At 45.8% G+C, this 12,451-nt stretch overlaps 1 protein-coding gene across 1 annotated transcript in view; it reads left to right on the plus strand.

Moving 5' to 3' along the window:
• Positions 1 to 11,827, plus strand: part of CD164 (CD164 molecule) — a 104,083-nt gene extending 92,256 nt beyond the window's left edge. The window contains exon 6 of the mRNA XM_029595296.1: positions 8,479 to 11,827. Coding sequence (XP_029451156.1) covers positions 8,479 to 8,642 — 164 coding nt within the window. The 3' untranslated portion in view covers positions 8,643 to 11,827. The remainder of the gene's footprint in view (positions 1 to 8,478) is intronic.
• Positions 11,828 to 12,451: the final 624 nt, after the last annotated feature.

A 12,451-nucleotide genomic window follows, 5' to 3' on the forward strand; every position in this document is an offset into this window, starting at 1 on the left:
CTTCCTCTATAAGAGTGCATGTCAGTGCGGTATCCACTTTCCACAACTGAGTAGGAGATGAGTTTTTCGACACAGCCCTTAGTCACATGCTTCATGAGAGGTTTGCTCCATTGCGCCCTCCAGCCCCACTTGGGATCTTAACGTGATCTTAGGGCGGCTCATGAAACCTCCATTTAAGTCTCTCCACTCCTGCAATCTCTGCTATTTCACCTGGAAAGTTCTTTTCTTCTCTAACATCTGCTCACAGTTATTACAGGCATTAGTCACCTACCCACCCTAAGTTTTTACCAAAGGTAGTGTTGGAATTTCATCTTAATCAATCCATCATCTTACCTACTTTCTTCCCAAGGCCCCATTCAAACCCAGGAGAAAAGGCTCTACATTCCCTGGACTGCAAACATGCCCTAGCCTTTTATCTGGAGCACACGTCGGCCCACAGGAAGTCCACTCAATTATTTGTTCTTTCGATAACAGTGGGAAAACGGACCCTTTCCTCCTGGTTGGCAGACTGTATCTCCTTTTGCTACCAGCAAGCAGGCATTCTGCTACAAGACCGTGTGAAAGCACACTCTTAGGGCTGTGGCACACCTTTGTTTGGTGCCACTTATTGATATATGTAAGGCTGCAAACTGGAGCTCTCCCCATACCTTCGTAGCCCATTATTGCTTGGATAAGGCTGGCTGGCAAGATTCCATTTTTGGCCAGTCTATCCTATGAAACTTATTCTCAGCTTAACTTCCCAACATCCTACCCAGCGACCCGTTTTCAGGATGCCCTCCTACCCAAATCCACCCCTGTTGTCCCTATTGCATGTCTTTGGGTGCATTTGGTGCATTGCTCAGGCATCCTCAGCTTACTACTCACCCATATGTGAGGACTACCATCCTGCTTGTCCTGTGAGAAAGCAAATGTTGCTTACCTGTAACAGGTGTTCTCACAGGACAGCAGGATGTTAGTCCTCACGAAACCCACCTGCCACCCCCATGGAGTTGGGTTCGCTTGCGATTTGTTTTATTTTTCGCACGTACTTCTTGCTATACATAAGAGTGAAGGGGACCCCTGCTGGATGCAGGGTTAGTGCCATGCTGGGCATGCCCAGTAGGTGCGAGTCAAAGTTCTAGAAACTTTGACAAAAGTATTCCGTGATTGGGCTCCATCCTGATGTCACCCATGTGAGGACTAACATCCTGCTGTCTTATGAACACCTGTTACAGGTAAGCAACTCTAGTTCCTGAGTCTTCTGGGGGAATTTATCAAATGCCTTCAACCAGCTTACCCTTATCAACATGTTTTTTTACACCTTCAAAAAAAATATCAGACTGGTAAGGAAAAATTTGCCTTGGCTAAAACCACGTTGACTCATCCCTATTATGGCCATATCTACACACGGCTATGATTTTGTTTGTTGGAAACAGGATGCTGGGCTTGATGGACCCTTGGTCTGACCCAGTATGGCATTTTCTTATGTTCTTATGTTCCACCATTAAAGAATGTTTCACATGCAGGGATGTTCCCAACTTTCTTATCAGTAAAGACAGACAAAGAATTTTTAGTGTTTCTGCTATTTTTGTCCTGTCTGGACATCCCTTTTGCCCCTGTCATCTAGTGGCCCAAGGGACTCCCTCACTTGCTCTTTAGTTTAAAATATATATTTTCAAGAATAATTTTTGTTAGTTTTTGCCATAGTAAACTTAAATTCTCTTTGTCTTACATCTGACTTGCCAGTGCTTATGTGCTTGCCTATTTTCGCCATTTGGGTTTGTTTTCCATTTTATTGAAAGATGCCCTTTCTAGCGTTAACAGCCTAACATTATAGCTGAGGTAATAGTGCAGTTAAAATGGTGCTTGCCGTGCTGTCAGGCATTGGACCTTTTGTACATTTATTTTATTAAAACGTATTAATCATGTAATCTCTTTATTTGGAAGTAGCAATTTCTTTCAGGGCACACATTTATCTTTAGGGCTTCTGCCTATCACTCCCAATCCTTAGCTCTCTATCCTAGAGGGGATTCATTTTATGAGTTGACACTCTTGTCTGTGGCCCAGACATTGGTGTAAACATTATATTCCTGTTCATACCCCAGATCAGTCCAAACAAGTGGGTTTTGCATCCCTAACAGCAGATGGGCAGAAAATAAAAACTTTTCAGGCACTGTTACTTAACCAAGAGTGCCACTTGCAGTCCCTTAGTATTTTTCTCCATCAGATGGTAGAGGTGCAAACCTGCAGTCTGATCATAGTTTTAAAAAAACCCACATGTTTAGCGAGAAGACAGAAGGGTAGATTGTGCTTGCAGAGGTGTTAGGTTCCTTCATGGGCCATCCCTCTGGTTGAGCAGGGGTTTGGAAATCCCTGGCCAGGCTCAACCCTTGATTCCTGGGGGAGGGAAAGCCAGGGATCCTAGTTCCCTCACCCCCCCCCCCCTGAGGCCCAAGCACCCAGAAACAGGAATGTATAACTTTCTTTTTTTTCCTAGGTTGCTTGGGAGGCTGCTTTTTCTCTGTAAGGTAGGCCCGATGTGTCGGGGTGAGCAGGGAACCGTGTGGCTCGTACTGTTTCAGCACCCAGAGCTGGGGCAGCGTCGGCTGCAGCAGCTTTTCTTTGCTCCTGTTTGCTTAATTTTAGCTGCAGGCCGTGTTTCTGAAAATGCCACCTCCCACTAAGCAAAAGAGAGAGCCTGTCTGGTCTCTGGAGGGAGGCGATCCTGCCTCAGTGTGGCTCTTATCTGCTCTGACTGCTCCTCCGGAGGTGAGGGAGCCTCAGCACCGGGATCAGCGAGCAGACGCTGCGCACACACATACAGGAGGCCTCGGGTGGGAGACTACCATTTTGGCTCCATGTGACAGGAGCCCCTGCTATAGATGGGGAATGCAGAGACTCCTCTCCCCCACTTTCTCCAGTACAGGCTTCTGGAGAAGGTGGGGGAGAGGTGCCAGCAGGTCCAGGAGAAGACCTGGCAGCTGCAGAGCAGGGGGATAGTGAGATTTTCCACGGGTGTTTTGTTACTGCATGAGGCCTACCTGCCAAGGAAGAGCTGGCGGGTAGGTGCCCAGCCACACAGATTCCGAGACAAGGCTAAGAAGTCTTGGGCTGAGGCACCTCCAAAGTCGGGGGTGGGGGGGGGGGAATTTTGTGCCTGCTGGGCCTGGATCGATTGCAAGCAGAGGGACTTCTCTGGGGATTCTGGCAATGATCCACAGGAGAATCCGCATATTGACCAGGGTGCTGGTTAATGCTTGGATCCTGTGGCTTGTCTGGTGGATGGTGACCCGGATGTTGTCCCTCTGGCGGAAGGGGATGACCCAAGAGTGGTCACGTTATTCCGTAAGGAGGAGCTGTGGCCTCTCATCCCTCATGTTCTGGAGGAGCTGGGGGTTAAGGTTGCACAGGAGGATTCCCACGAGGAGGTGAACTTGGTGTTGGAAGGGCTGCGTGGACCACTGAAGGCATTCCCTTTTTATCGAAGAAGCTGACTGACTGGGAATGGGATTTCCCAGAGGTAAGACTGAAGATGGCTAGGGCTATGGCCAGGTTGTATCCCCTGCCGGAGGACACAGAGCTGTGGATGCAGCAGTTTTGGTGACAACTATTCCTGTGGCATGGTCAGTGACCTTGAGAGATATCAAAGACTGGAAACTAGAGATCCTGTTAGAGGCTGTTTGAGGTCTCAGTGCTGAGCCTTAGAGCTTTGGTCTGTGCTAGTCTAACAGAGGGCTTATTTGTGCTGGGTGCAGAAGACTGCAGGGACCTCTGCTGATCTTAGTCAGGATGCTCAGTTGGAAGTGGGGATGGTCTGTGGCGGATGCGCTGATACGCTTCATATTTTGGCTAGGAATATGATATCCACGATAGCTGCTTGAAGGTTCCTGTGGATACATAATTGGTCAGATTGGTCAAAGGCACAGCTTTGTAATCTCCCCCTTCAAAAGAAAGTTGTTTGGGGAGAAGCTGATGTAGTAATTGGCAGATTCTAAAGGGAATAGATTGCCTGAGGATAAGGGAAATAAGACCTTCCCGCCTTGCACTCGCGTCCGTGAGATGAGATTTCGATCCAGCATGGGTTCTTCTGGATCCACACAGAAGCACGGTTCAGGAAAACAGTTCTTTTGAGGAACCTGTAGGCTGACCAGAGTGCAGAGCAGGGCTCTGATGCTGTGAAGCCCACCCTTCCTAGTGGTTGTCTGAGGAAGGTTGTCCTTTCTTTACAAGGCATGGACCAGAATCTCTTTAGACAATGGGTTCTTGAAGTAATAAAGGATGGCTATGCCTTAGAATTTTCTCTTCTCCCCCCCCCCCCCCCCCCCCCCCCCCCCCCCCCCCCAAAAAAAAGAGGCCTTTGGAGTCCCATTGTGCTTCACCTGTCAAGCAGGCAGTGGTACAGGACACTCTTCTATAGCTGCAGCGATTGGAAGCTGCTATCCTGGTGCCACAAGAGGAGCAGGGTCAAGGAAGGTATTCATGTACTTCGTGGCTCCCAAGGAGGGTTCATTTCAGCCCATTCTAGATCTGCAAAGAGTCAACACAGTCTTGTGCGGGCAGTGTGCAAAGGGGAATTTCTGGCCTTCTTGGATCTAATGGAGGCATATCTCCACATTCCCCATCAGAGCTAGACCATCAATTTCTTCGCTTCACAGATCTTCTAGCCTGAAGAAAAATCCGTAAACTATTAAGCAATAGTAGCTTGAAACTTATTTAATGTTTGGGTACTTGCCAGGCACTTGTGACTTGGATTGGCCACTGTTGGAAACAGGATACCAGGCTTGATGGACCCTTGGTCTGACCCAGTATGCAATTCTTATGTTTGGCACATATCAGAATTTGGAGTGTTTGAGTTCTGGTGTGGGGCCCATGGTGTTGATCCTTTGCAGGCAAACATTGCCAGACTCTTGACCTTTTTGCAAGAGGGCTTGTCGAAGGGTTTAGCCTATAATTCTTTCAGAGTCCAGTTTAGGTTGTTTCAGGGGCAGGTTGCCTTAAGTCTTAAGGAAGCAAAGGGTTTGTCCTCTGTCTGGAATCTTAATTTTGGTTCTTCAAGTGCTGTGTGGACCTGCCTTTCAGAAGGGCTCCTTTTGAAGGACTTTACTCTGAAGACTGTGTTACTGGTGGTTATTTGTTCAGCAAGACTAATTTCAGAGCTCCAGACCTTATGCAGGGAGCCTTTTTTGTGAATTTTCGATGATGGTGTTTGGGTGCTGTTCCTTCCTTTTTTTTGCCCAAGGTCATGCTGCTTTTCATCTTAGCCAGACGGAGTTGGGGTTTTCACACCTGGTGTCTGATTCTCCCCGTACAAGGGAACTTATTCTTTTGGATGTGTCTGGTTCTTCTAAAATATCTCAAGGTGACTAATGGATTTGGAGCTCAGACCATCTTTTGTATTCAGTGATCAAAAAGGTTGCAAAGCGACTTAAGAGTATGATGACTCATTGGTTAAAGGAGATCGTTTCGGCCTGTACTTGTAAAGGTCTGTCTATCCCTGAGGGATTGTAGGCACAGGCAGCCTCCTGTGGTGTCTCCACAGGAGATTTGTTAAGCTGCAACTTGGTCCCCTGCACACTTTTACTAGACATTACTGTTTGGTTGTCAGGGCCCCAGCAGAGGCCTCCTTTGAAAGTGTGCTGCATGCAGGCCTTTCAGGATCCAACCCAGTAGAGGGGCTTGGGTACATCCCACTTGTCTGGACTGATCTGGGGTATGAACAGGAAAGGAACACTGGTTCTTACCTGCTAATTTTCATTCCTGGAATACCCCAGATCAGTCCAGACTCTCATCTTATTTTTTTGAAAGACTTCTGCTTCTGGATGTTTTTGGTGATGCAGAATTTTTGTGCTATAGCATTATGAATGAGATTATCAGTGATTTTAGACTCTAAATTTCCCTTTTCTTTGCCCTAGTTCAGGGGTCAGTTTGGTTGGGAATTCCAACTTATTCCTCAGTTTGCTTTAGAGGGAGAGATCCTTGGAGTTTGGGGCTAGACATCTTGGCTTGGGTACCAGTCCATACTAAGCAACTGCAGGTGGCACTCTCTGTTAAGTAGCAGTACCTGAAAAGTTTATTCTCCGCCTCCATCTGCTGGTAGGGATGCTAACCCAACTTGTCTGGACTGATCTGTGGAAATTCCAGGAACGAAAATTAGCAGGTAAGAACCAATTTTCCTTTTGATGGTAGCAATGCAGGCCTAGGCACTGGGTGTTTAATTTGATTTTAACCATTTAATAAATTTAAGTCCATCTCTGTATAAGTGTGCAGTTACAGATTTTATTACAGGGAAGGTGGCCTTTTCACCAGTCTGATTGCTTCCCATGGTGATGTGAAATGTACACTACAAGCTCTCCTAGCAGCTTTCCTGGGATTCTTATGACACAGGTCACCCTTCTAGCATAGCAAAAAAAAAAACCTTCCTACCTCAAGCTCTTGTTCAAATCTGATCACCAAGACCTGGGTCCTGGTCTCCATGATCTTACTTGATTCCTTTAGTAGTTTTGAAAGGTGATGACTCGGGTTGAAAAGTCCATGGTCAGGAACCTGCTGATCCAGCCTGGCTCCCCATGAGGGGGTGGCTAAAATGCTGCCTCACAAACAAGAGAAAATCTTCCCAGACTGGTGTTCTGTTGTCAAGTACTTGCCACATTCATGGGCTGAATGGGCTCACCAGTCTTCAACCCCTGTCCTGAGTCCAGTTAGTGAGGATGACTTTCTCCAAAGAAGGTGGGTTAAACACACATCCCTTCTAAAAATAGGATTCTTCTAGCCTTCAACAGCTTCACACAGCCAAGCCTCTCACAAGTGCATGGGCTCGCTGGTCTGGAGTCCTGCAGGGGTTACAGCACCAGCGTACTTACTATAACTAAACTTCCTGTGTCCCTCTGGCAGGGTGTGCACAGAGGAGTCTCCCCTCAAACAGTAAAAACCTGATGAGGCCTCCCCAGGAGTGAAAATCATACATCCTGTCTCTTTAGTGTCTGAACTGAACTGATCCTAGCCACAGCTTCAACTGCAAAAGAGCAATATAGCCCTGCTCTCCTAGATGGGAGGAGGAAGAGGGGGATGGAAAGCTTGAGTGTTAACTGGCATGGACACTAGGGGCATTTAGTGGCAAACTGGGGAGGGCCTACCCATTTGCATTCCTGATTTAAATGAAATCGCTCAAAGTGATGTACAGGTGGAGATGTGTAATCCTGAGCCGCTGGGTGTGGTGGCTGTGTACCAGAGCAGGAGTGGCCAACTCTGTCCTCTAGAGCCACCAACAGGCCTGGTTTTCAGGATATCCACAATGAATTTACATGCGCACCGCCTTTACTGTGTATAAATTTCTCATTCATGTTTCTTGTGAATATACTGAAAACCAGACCTGTTTGTGGCTTTTGAGGACTGGAATTAGCTAACCCTGTGCTAAACTGAAAAGTCATACCTATGGTGTAAAATCACAAATCCTGCCCTCTATCTGGATATATTCCTCAGAGGATCCAATAGTTATTAAAGTATCTAAGCAATCTAATTGTGGTCTTTATTTGGAATGAAGGTATATAAAGTAATTGCCTTTTTAGCCTGCCTTTCCAAATGTATTATAGCATTCTTAGTAATTCAGGTACACTAAGTTCCTTCCCCAGAGAGCCTACAGCCTAAGTGAGTACCTGAGACAACTTGCCAGAGGGACTTGGCCATGGTCCTGAGAAGCAGGATTTGAACCCTTGCTTATCTCAGCCCATGCCTACCTAGCCTAGAACATAGGAGGCAGCAAAAAATTTTCCCATAGCAGTGGAGGTGGGAGAAAATCCTCAGTGAATCAGGTCCAGATGTCTTTATGCAGAAAATGGGGTCTGAGAAATATATTACAGCCCACATGGCATGTGCTTTGTGGATATCCTGAAAACCAGATCTGGTTGTAGCACTATAGGAGTGGAAGTGGCTAGCCCTGCAACTAATCTTGTTTTCCCCTCTATAACCTCCACACCAGAAGCCAGCAAAAAAAAAAAAAATCCAACTATTTCCTAGCCCCCTACCCCCTCAGCTCCTGTTGGGACCACCATTAAATTCCTGACACCAGCCGTTCAAACAAAATGTATTTTACATGTTTAGGTGCACAATTCCTTTTTGTATGTTTGTAGCATATAGGCTAGGTATTAATTTTTACCTCTACCTTTCACATACCAGCCATTCAAAGCCAATTTTAAAGCTCCAGAGGTGAGCAAAAACTGAAGTCAATTGTTTATATATTTAATTTTAAACAGATGCAATAGGAGTTGGTACCTTAATCTGCACATTCACCAAATAGGACCTTATCCAATGCAGATAAAAAGGTTTGGTCACGTGCACCAGCAGCCATACTTTTTTTTGTTTCTTCCTGATTTGAGGCATTTGCTGGATTACTGAGCCAAAGGGCTGAACATATCAGGTTGTCTGCTAGTGTTGACTAAATGTGAGTGAGAATGTACCACTTCTGCTTTTTAAATGCTGTTTTCTTCTCTTGCAATCTAACAGGGAAAGTCAACCCTACCACCACCGTGCCTCCCCCCTCCCCTAAATCGACTTTTGATGCAGCCAGTTTCATCGGGGGCATCGTCCTGGTGCTGGGCGTACAAGCTGTGATCTTCTTTCTTTATAAATTCTGCAAGTCTAAGGACCGAAACTATCACACACTTTGAGACCAGTGCCACCCCCCACATGCATGCAGACAGCAGTTTGAAGAATGCAGCTCCCAACGGATGACTATATTAAGAATTTTTTTTTTATTGCTATGCTTGGGGTTATAACTGGTGCATTATCTGCGGCTCAGCATTCCCACTACCTGTCTACATGTCGTCAGATTATTACAATACTGATATCTGCTGCTGTGCAATTTTTTTTTTAAACCATGATGCACCAAATATAGCTTTATAATCTTTGCTTTTCTCCCTTCTCTTCCCCTTCAGAAACAGTCTATGGTGCACAATGTCTTGAAGCAGGGGGGGGGATGGTAGTTTATGTTCTGACTCTTATGTGATGGTTTCTGCAGCCCATCCTAGTCATCTAATGTGTGTACGAATGCACTCAATCTTCAACCCCTCAGCAATCTGCCACCTACATGTTCCATTAGACTCTCCAGTTGGTGCTCCTTAAGAGTGCCAGGGCCTGAGGGGGTGTCACTTCTGCAGCAGCCCCTCGATACGGTTGCCTGGCTAATGGGGGCAGCTGCTTTCCTTTCCTTCTTCCCTTCTTCCCTGGTCTTGCTGAAGGATCTGAACCCAGATCCCTCTGCAGCAGTGTAGAGCACTGTGGGGCCACCCATTCAACTGGAGTTCCTGCTAGTAAGTGGGTATAGTGCTTTTATGAAATGCCATATGCATTCTGAAGGAGGAGAAAACCCTTGATTTGTAAAGGGGTAATATATAAAGGGCTGGGGTTTTAAAATGTTCTTTTTGCCTGCATCCCTTGCTGCTTCAGTGAAGAATTAGAGCAGCAGCCTTCTTGTTCTAATTTAAACTGCAGCTGAGAAAAAGAAAAGGTGTGTTCTACCCCCAGCAAGGGCTGTTCCTTTTTGTTTTTCCTTTTGAATTTGAGCGGATAATGTTGAGATGAGAAGCTGGTTAGCAAGGATGCAGGGTCCCACCAGCTTGGGTGGGAGTGGGAAGAGATGTTGAGCTTGTCAAGTTTTCTGGCTTGCCAGCCACTAGAAATATGGCAAAAAAGCAGATGGAGGCAGAATCTTGTATTTCTAACCCATTGCCTCTCAGTGGGGTATAAAACCCCTTTTATCTGCATTAGAATAAATGCTGTGAAAGGGGGGCTTGTGTTAAAGAGGTTATGCTAGATTATTCACCTTCAAATAAATCTTGCACCTTCCATTGGGGTGAAGGTGTGAAGGAGGAGATGGAACAGTGCCTTAACGATTGCTTGCTCGTAGACTGTTCAAGCTTTTCTTTTTTTTTTTTTTTTAATGCTCTTTTCCATTGTATGCCAAGCTGATGATTGTGGATGTGCTGAAGGATAAAGATATAGTCCCACTCATCACCAGTTCATTAGTCTCACACACACACAAGTGCCCCACTGCTGATGGCGAAAAGCGAGGATTTCCCTAAGGGCCAAGTTTGTTCACAGGGAGCTCTGCCGGATTTAGGCCAAGGTGGGACAGGAGCAACTCCTTTGGCTTTTTATATACTCTGCAGATCCTTTCTGTTTAATATCTTTTGGAAGAATTGGATGCTATCCCTGCTTGGACAGGTTGTCAGGCAACTGTCTACATTTTGGGCCCCCCAATTGGCCTGCTGTACGGTCTAATAAACACAGCTTAAGTTTGGATGTAGCTCAGGTTTGCTTTTTTATTAAGCATGGTAAATTTAGACATGCCAGTCCATGGTAGTTTATGCTAAAGGAAATAAAGGCTTTTTTTTTTTTTTTTTTTTTTTTTTACTAAACAGGCTTTTGGTTTGGCAGAATCCCAGAATAGTATTGAATTGGTAGCTAATCATTTGTAAGTTAAGAACATGCATGTGGCTCCATCCACGGTTATGCATTGGTCTCCCAACAGCTCAGGCTTTCGGATCTGATATCACTGGAGCAGGTCCAGAAACTGTGCAGACCAGTTTTTAGATCTTTTTCCTGTTGGGAATAAGTGGCTACTAATAAACACATCTGGCTTGTTGCCAGTTTTGAAATGCTACATAAGGCCCCCTTGATAGAATGTGGCAGTGTGTTTTCTTGGCTATGGATAGCGTTTGTGATCAGTTTCTTTGCATCGTGTGCAGCCTCTAGTCTCTCCTGGTGTGCATGTTTCACTGTAATTCAGAACATTGTGTGTGGAGCATCTGCCCATGCAGAGGACTTTGCATGCAAGTCTGTGCTTTTTCTGCTTGGCAGTCTGCTCTAACTGGAGCTGAAACTGCTGTGTGCCATGTCTTCTGCGTACCCTCCCCCCATGGGCTGAACATGCCTCTTCCACATGTGCCTTTCTTCTGTGGGTAGATGGTTGCATGAGCCCAAGCCACCTGAATGTTGAGGGCTGTATTGCTATTTCCCAGTCTCCTTCACTTCCCTGTCCTGCCTTGGTTGTAAAGCCTTGCTTTTTATCCATGTCATTTGAGAACAGGGAGGATTTAAAAAAAAAAAATATTTTTTTTTTTTGGGCACCTAATGAGCTGGTTCAACTGGTGGAGCATGGGAGGTGTGGGGGGAAAAACACAAGTCCCAGTAATCTGAAAACTCAGGACCACACTGATCTCAGCGTACAGTCTTCTTGAGCCTGCGTGTTGTGCCTGATCTTTTCAGCGATGTGCCGGTTTTTCAGCCCATTGAGAATTTTTTTCCAACGAGGCACATCCAAAAACTCACTTCAAATGTAAGTGCCTTCAATGTTTCCAAACAAGTCTGTGCCTACTGTTCAGTGTTGCTGCCGCTGTGACTGCAGCTCTGTTCTGCTCAGCTTGGTGTGTTAGTTGCTGTGTGGGGTGCTCAGCTTGCATCCGATGCCAGGTGACTTATCCCTCAAGTGACACTTTCCCTTGCACGTGTGAAAATGTGAAGGGGATGATTACGGTGTACCACCTCGATTAGATTTACTGCAGGAGTTCCCCAGCTGGTAATACTTGGCCTCCAGGGAGAATCTCACTTCCTTCAGAAGGGTTTTCTACATGATACTGAGTGGCAGGTAAGCTGGTTCATGTGTAACTCTATTTAGTGTTCCCTGTACCTTGGAAACCTGTAAGAATCCTGGTGAAGTTACTTCTGGTTGAAGCTTGTTCAGATGTTGCTATGAAATGTTTTCTATAATTATTTGCAAGTGCCACAAACCAAATCTCTGTAATCACTTCAAGCCAAATTGGAAAAACAATTAAATTGACCTCTGTTGAATCAATTAGTTTTGCTAAAATGTTTTTATTTATATAAATAGTGATGTTAATGAAACTGGATCCTTAGGTGCTTCTTCAAAGTGGATATTGTCTGCTTGTATGCTGGCGCTGTGCCTTTTGGCAAATGGGCTTGGGTGAGCATCTGGCCCGGCCTGGTTGGGCTGATATTAGGTTGGCTCAGAAGACTTGTGACTCAGTACCACGCTGTTGTGCATGCAGTTGTCTGGAATATGCACAAGGCTTGTGGACCACGTTTCACCAATCCACCCGTCCCAGGATGATTCCCTGGGCTTGAGTTGAATCATTGTTCTCACAGGACAAGCAGGATGGTAGTCCTCACATATGGGTGACTTCACAGGATGGAGCCCAATCACAGAACACTTTTGTCAAAGTTTCTAGAACTTTGACTGGCACCTACTGGGCATGCCCAACATGGCACTAAACCTGCAGCCAGCAGTTGACTTTTCCATGCAGCAGTAGCCACATGGGTTAAGGAGCTCCACAGCGATTCCTGACAGGAATTTTCCTCACAGAATTACTAAAAATGTTTAAACCCCACAGGGGTCTCACTTTCAAATTTTTGCTTTCGCGGTACTCCGGTAAGTCCCTTACCTGTTTTCAGTCAATTC

The sequence above is a fragment of the Rhinatrema bivittatum genome, chromosome 3, assembly GCF_901001135.1.
Source record: "Rhinatrema bivittatum chromosome 3, aRhiBiv1.1, whole genome shotgun sequence".
Lineage (NCBI taxonomy): Eukaryota > Metazoa > Chordata > Amphibia > Gymnophiona > Rhinatrematidae > Rhinatrema > Rhinatrema bivittatum.